The following is a 7,448-nucleotide window of genomic DNA, read 5'->3' on the forward strand; positions in this document are numbered from 1 at the left end:
GATCACGGTCCAGTCAGAGGTAGAATATTTAATAAGACATTCAGGTGAGAAAGGTTCCAGCTGTCTCCTTACCTGGAATCAAAGAAGCTGCCATCCAGAAGGGTGCCATTGTAATGATACCTGAGGAAGTCTCCACTTTGACTTCTCCGCTCACAGTTTTCAGGCACTACCTTATTCTCAATGGAAATGCCATCCTTGGGGTTATGGAGATCCAATAATGCAACATCAAAGACCAGTGATGCCTGTCCAGGTATGTCTTTCCCTACAGTGGAATGGAGGAACGTGCTGAAATCAGGACAGAAGACTTAAGAAGTGGTTTTAACAACAACTCAACATTCTCTGTATTGATGTTACTCATTCCTTGATGTTTTCCAGCCAAGGAAACAAACGTTCCTCCAAATCTTGAGTGGTCTCACATGGTGTCTAACCATGCTGTCTAACCATGGTGTCCAACCATGGACTGGAGGGTATAATGTGAAGCCTGACTTCCTCAGGAAAAAGAGAAAACCAACATTAATAATATGAGCGACTACCGTGCCTCTATTTTCCACGCTCATGTTAGCTCCATGTGAGTGGTTATACACCCACATGCAAACCCAAACACACAACTCTGTGGGTTTCTGTTTGTGTACACAAGCAAATCACAAACATTTAAAGATACAAATTCCAAAGCTCTGATTTGGTTCTGGAGAACACCACACCAACTTGCACTTCAGAAGTAACAGCCAATTTTTATAAGAGGCAAAAGGCAAAATTCAATCCTTTCAGTGCATCCCAAACAAAATATACGTAAATAAAACTAAAATTAAACAGTGATAACAGAGGGAAAAAATGGCACCCACAACCCAGAATATAAATAAGCCTCAAATAATTTCTATCTCACTTCTGGATGGTTCTGCTTCTCTTAGATGTTCCTCACAGTGAAGATTTACTGAGTATCTGCAAAATGACTAATCCACATAGAGACATCAATGGGCATTAGCACTCCTTGCAAAGATTAGTATCAGTCGATGAATAACTCTAAATCTAGTAATTCCCCTGTGGGGAATGATGAAATCCGCTAAAAGTAGCCTCTAGAACATGGTCAGTCCCTAAGTGCATGTGGACTGAGTTTGTGTGTGTGTATATGTGTTTGTGTGTGATGGAATATTAATCCTGTGTACCTTTCTACATAGTTCAATTTGAGAGAAAAAAGAAAAACCTAAAAGTAACCCCAGAGTTTTAATTTTTCTAGCATTAACAAGAACTGAACATGTTTTTTATTAATAGCTTGACTGAGATGTTAATTCACATAGAATACCATTCACCCATTTAAAGTGTATTCTGTTTTTAATTTTCTTAAAACAATTTTTAAAGGCTTTATTATGTAAGTCATAAGCATGTGGGTGACGTCAAAGGACTTGAACCAAGGTGAATAAACTTCCACTGGCCAAGGATGGGAGCCCTGGTGGCACACTGGTTAAGAGCTTGGCTGCTAACTCAAAAGGTCGGCAGTTCAAATCCACAGTTGCTCCTTGGAAACTCTACGGAGCTATGAGTCAGAATCAACTCGATGGCAATGGATTTGGGTTTTTTCTGGCCAAGGATGGGGCAATCTGAGTATCAGTAAGTATACCGTTGTTGTTTGCCGCTGGGTTGATTCTGACTCATAGTGACCCTATATGACAGAGTAGAATTGCCCCATAGGGTTTCCTACACTGTAATCTTTATGGGAGCAAATCACCAGGCCTTTTCTCCTGAAGAGTCACTGGGTGGGTTCCAACCACCGACCTTTTGGTTAGCAGCCTAGCTCTTAACCATTAGGCCACCAGGGCACCTATCAATAAGTATGTTGTTGCCATTGTTGTGTGCCGTTGAGTTGATCCGCACTCATAGCGATCCTATAAGGTGGTGAAAACAGTTAACGTGCTCAGCTGCTAACCAAAAGGTTGGAAGTTGAAGTCTACCCAGAGGTGCCTCAGAAGAAAGGCCTGGTGATCTACTTGTGAAAAATCAGAAATTGAAAACTCTATGGAGCACAGTTCTATTCTGACACACATAGAGTCGCCATGAGTCGGAGCTGACTCAATGGCAAGTCGTTATTCCTCAGGGAAGGGAGAATTAAAACATATTTAGGGCAGTGTTTTTCACATTTTATTTTTCTTTTAGCAAGGAACCATCCTCTGTGGAAGTAGATGGGAAGAAGACTGAGCCCCCTTCACTCAGGTTGTCTTTCTTCCTGCTCTGTAGACCTACAGAGCCCTGAAACATAGCTTGAAAACATTATATTAGAGGGTTACTATAAGTCAGGTTCCATTATTAATAAACGTCTTGATTAGAACCATATTTTCATTTCTTTTCTTAACTATATAGATCTGCTTGTTTAAATGCCTGAAGGTCTCCTTTGTCTGCCTGTCAGTGTGATTAAATGTGCCTAAAATTCAAACACGAATAATAACTGAGAAATTCTACTTATAAGCCAATCTTCTGTTTTCCTTCACAGTAAAATCATAAACAGGACACTAATTCTAACTAGTGTATTTTCTAACATTATGTTTTTCATTTGTTCACATGGAGCTAATGTCACAGATAAAACCCATCATGGAGGAGCAAATCGGGAAAAAAATTGGCAATTCTGACATTATACGGCTAACTTTCTACCTTGATGTCTACAACCTTTAGACTGTCTAGTTCAAATCTCATTTCACGCATGGGAAAACGCAGCCCAAGGTGGTTGGTGCCCAGGGACACAGCTCATGCGGCAGGGGCAGGAGGGCTTGCTTATGAATGCCAATAACCTTTAGTAAATGAAGTTTCTGCAACTCGACAATCAGACAGATGACCTACGCCAGTGTTCTCCAACAGAACTTTCTGCAGTGATGGAAATACTCTGTATCTGTGCTGTCATTAGCCACATGTGTTTACTGAGTACTTGAAACTTGGCACTTTGACAAAGGAACTGATTTTTAAGTTTTATTTAATTATAATTTAAATGCAAATACTGTATTGGACAGGTCTAACAGTAATGGTGGGTTTCATGTGGTAACAGTTGAATTAATCACTGCAATAAAAATGAGGACAGATGAGAGTGGCTCCAAGAGAGAAGGCTTACCGTCTCCATCTTCCCCGTAGGCCAGAAAAGGAGGGATGGTGATGATGCGCTTCTCTCCCACACACATTCCCAGCAGCCCTTTATCCATCCCAGGAATCAGCCAGCCAATCCCCACATACGTGTCATAAGTTTTCATGCGATTGTGACTGGAAACCAATGAGAAAGGGAAAAAGTTCCATACCATGATGACGTTTCCAACTCATCCCTCTGTGAGGTATTTATTACCCAAATCTCAGCTAAACGATGAGCCCCTACCCATCCCTGGAGGCAGGCATTTACAGTTGCTCCCAAACAGACATGCTCAAGTTGAGGAAGAATGAAAAGCATGTAATTAAACCACAATGATTCACAAAAACAGGCCTGCTATTCCATCTAGCCAAACACTAGAATGAGAAGAAAGCTCAAAGGGTTCACTGTTCTCCAGCTCAGCACCTCACTCCACTCCACACTTCTCCACAGTTTCATATACATTCATCCTTCCCCTCCTCCTTCCCTGGGGAAACTATAATAATGAACAAAACATGTATGAACCTATGTACAATTAGGATCGTCTACTTAATGATGAGATCTCAAAATACTGTTAATTTAGATTGACGTTGCTCTTAGAGTACTCTAAGATACATTAAAATTTTGACCAAAGTAAGGGAATTTATTACTGATTAAAGTTGCAAGAACCCTCTTCTGGTTTCCCCACGGACATAAAAAATCAGGCAAGACAGAAGGAATTAGTGGGCACCTCACTGATACAACCATGGATGGCGGGACTTACCTCGAATCAAAGAGTGTCCCGTCCAAGAACGTTCCGTTGTAGTGGTACCTTACAAAATCAGACACTTGGGTGGTCCGCGAGCAACTGGGAGGCTTGAAATAAGTGTGAATCTGAACCTGGTCTTCAGAATTCCAAATATCCATCAAGAGTACATCAAAATGAAGCACTGAATCCGGGGGGATCACACCAGCTGGAAATTAAAGAGAGTTCATGCTGAGAAGCTGCTGCCTTTCAGGCCAGACGTATAAATGCCTAGGATGGTGCCACACGGAAAGGAAGCCAAAACGGTTCAAGTGGGTCACTGGTATGGAATTCCAGAAGGGAGCCATGCTCCCTCCCTCTTTCCTCCAAATGGAATTGAAAGAAAAGTGAAAACAAAAATTTCCCCTCAACAAGGGCAACATTCAATACACCTTCTTTCATATCCAGAAGAAATAATCCTAAAACGGAAATTATAGCTGTGTGTGTATTCACTGCTTCTCGTTTTCCCCAGTCTAAACCTTCTAAGATTATCTAGTCTGTCTGACTGAACAGCTTGCAAATGCTCTGGTTGTTTCTGCAGATGTGTTTACAAACACGGAACAAAAACTTACAAACGCCATCACTTCCATAGGCAAGCTTTGGGGGAATCTTCACAAAACGCCTCTCATTTACGCACATCCCGACCAGAGCTTGGTCCATCCCTGCAATCAGCTGTCCTTTTCCCACATATACGTTGAAGGTGGAGTCTCTGTCATAGCTAAAGACCCAAAGACAAGAAGAAAAAAAGAAAAGTGTAAGTAGTCTCTCTCTTGATGAACCAACAACCTGTTGCTGTCAAGTCAACTCTGACTCATGGACACCCCATGTGTGGAACTGGGCTCCACAGGCTTTTCAACAGCTGATTTTTTTGGAAGTAAACCACCAAGCTTTTCTTTCGAGGCACCTCTGGGTGGCCTCCCTTGGTGAAACCAACCTATAAAAACATACCTGTGGACAGAGGGAGATCACTGCACATTAAAAAGCCTGTCGATGAATTGGTGAATGTTTTGCTGTGTATGCTCTCAACAATGACAACAAAATAAATTTTAAAATTTTTTAAATCATTTAAAAAAAAAGCCTGCTGAGGAGTTACTGATACAGGAAATGTCTTGACTGGACAGTACTTGCAGTGTTGGAATTTTTTAATTAACTTAAATATTACCAGAAAATCAAGTTAGTTAAGCACTGGCATAGCTTATCTGTTAGGGACTGAACTGTATCCCCCAAAAATGTGTGTCAACTTGGCTAGGCCATGATTCCCAGTATTGTGCAGCTGTCTTCCATTTTGTGATCTGATAATCCTATGTGTTATAAATCCTAACCTCTATGATGTTAATGAGGCAGGATTAGAGGCAGTTATGTTAATGAGGCATGACACAATCTACAGGATTATGTTGTATCTTCAGTCAATCTCTTTGGATATACAAGAGAAGCAAGCAGAGAGGAGAGGGATCTCATTACCACCAAGCAAGAAGAGCCAGGAGCAGAGCACGTCCTTTGGACCCAGGGTCCCTGCGCTGAGAAGCATCTAGACCAGGGGAAGATTAATGACAAGGACCTTCCCCCAGAGCTGACAGAGAAAGCTCTCCCTTGGAGTTGGCACCCTGAATGTGGATTTCTAGCCTCCTAAACTGTGAGGAAATAAATTTGTTTGTTATAGCCATCTACTTGTGGTATTTCTGTCATAACAGCACTAGATAACTAATACAGAATTTGGTACTGAAAGTGGGGTGCTGCTCTAACAGATACCTAAATTGTGGAAGCAGTTTTGAAACTGTGAATAGGTAGAGGCTGGAAGAGTTTTAAGGTGCCCAACAGTAAAAGTCTAGATTGCCCTGAGGAGACTGTTGGTGGAATTACAGACATCAAAGGCAATTATGGTGAGAGCTCAGAAGGAAATGAGGAGAGCTGTAACACCAGAGAAAGTGCAGATGGTGAGAAGCAGTGGCAGAGAAACACCAGCAGCAGAACTAGGAGATCAGCATGAGATGGTGCAGGAGCCGACCCATGGAACTAGAGAGCTGAGTGCCTTCAGACAGGAAGCTTCCGGGCAGAGTGGGTGCCTCTGGGCACTTGTTGGTGGAGCTAGGCTTGCTGACCCATAGAGTAAGAAAGCTGAGTGCCTTCAGGCCAAGAGGCCAAGGAACCAGGAAGCAAAAGCTGAAGAGACACGTAGCACAGGAAGCAGAGCTGCCTTGGTCTCAAAGAGTGGGACCACAACCTCTGAGGTCTCAAAGGGCGGAACCACAGCCTGATGGGTCTCAAAGGGTGGGGTCACAGCCTCAAAGAGTTGGATCTTAACCAACTTGGTTCCAGAGTGTGGGGCTGTCTTTCACGAGTGCCAGTGGGATGTTGCTGGATATGCTGCCCAAAACTGAGGGGGTGGGGCTGCCATGCCCAAGGGGCAGAAGAATGGGGTCTGCTGTGGCCAAGGGGGTAGGGCTACCACTCAGAATAGGAGAATGGGGCCCGCCCAAATCTGAGGCAGCAGAGTTGCTGTCCCAGTGGACCTGGAAGGTGGCGCTGAAGCCCAGGGCCAAGGGGCCTCCACCCAGAATCTGGAGAGTGTGGCCAACACCCAGTGTGTGGAGGGCAGGGCTATTGCCTAAATGGTCTCAGAGAATAGAGGATTATTTTCAAGCCTTGAGAGCTAATATAATGTGTTCTGCTGACTTGCTTGGTGACTGTTATCCCTTCTTTCCCTCCAATTTCTTCCATTTGTAATGGAAATGTCTAGCTTCTGCCTGTTCCACCACTGTACCTTGGAAGCAGATAACTTGTATGCTAGATTTCACAGATGAAGAGGAATTTTGCTCCAGGATGTAATTTGCACTTGGAGTTGACTTAATACTTTTGGAATGATATAATGGGATGAACGTGTTTTACATGTGGCGAGAACATGAATTTTGTGGGGGGAGGGGAGGGTGGAATGTTATGGATTGAATTGTGTCCCCCCAAAATGTGTGTCAACTTAGCTAGGCCATGATTCTCAGTATTGTGTGACTGTCCTCCATTTTGTGATCTGATAATCATATGTGCTGTAAATCCTAACCTCTATGAATGTTAATGAGCCAGGATTAGAGGCAGTTATGTTAATCAGACAAGACACAACCTGCTTGTATCTTAAGTAAATCTTTTTTAAGTTATAAAAGAGAGAATTGAGCAGGGAGGAGAGGGACCTTGTTACCACCAAGAAAGAAGAGCCAGGAACAGATCGTGTCCTTTGGACCCGGGGTCCCTGCACTGAGAAGCATCTAGACCAGGGGAAGATTGATGACAAGGACCTTCCCCAGAGCTGACAGAGAGAGAAAGCCTTCTCCTGGAGCTGGTGCCCTAAATTCAGATTTCTAGCCTCCTAAACTGTGAGAGAATAAATTTTTGTTTGTTAAACCATCCATTTGTGGTATTTCTGTTATAGCGACACTAGATAACTAAGGCATCACCCTAGTAAAAAAGATGTTATGCTTGTTTTGCAAAACAGCTACCAATTCTTCCATTAAAAAAAACAAAAAGTCTCCACTGTCGGTGCCGCCGCGGCCCACGTTCCGGACTGCCGCGGCCTCGATG

At 43.1% G+C, this 7,448-nt stretch overlaps 1 protein-coding gene across 3 annotated transcripts in view; it reads right to left on the minus strand.

Annotated features, from left to right (window-relative positions):
* Positions 1-7,448, minus strand: part of FKBP9 (FKBP prolyl isomerase 9) — a 48,567-nt gene that overhangs the window by 20,729 nt on the left and 20,390 nt on the right. For 2 of the 3 annotated variants that reach the window (XM_004385318.2, XM_012558108.2), the window contains exons 2-5: positions 4,454-4,599; positions 3,861-4,050; positions 3,092-3,237; positions 73-262 (exon numbers count right to left, since the gene is read on the minus strand). In XM_004385318.2, the coding sequence (XP_004385375.1) occupies positions 73-262; positions 3,092-3,237; positions 3,861-4,050; positions 4,454-4,599 (672 nt within the window). The remainder of the gene's footprint in view (positions 1-72; positions 263-3,091; positions 3,238-3,860; positions 4,051-4,453; positions 4,600-7,448) is intronic. The other variant, XM_012558107.2, reaches the window with a different exon arrangement.

The sequence above is a fragment of the Trichechus manatus genome, unplaced genomic scaffold (assembly GCF_000243295.1).
Source record: "Trichechus manatus latirostris isolate Lorelei unplaced genomic scaffold, TriManLat1.0 scaffold00137, whole genome shotgun sequence".
Taxonomy (NCBI): Eukaryota; Metazoa; Chordata; class Mammalia; order Sirenia; family Trichechidae; genus Trichechus; species Trichechus manatus.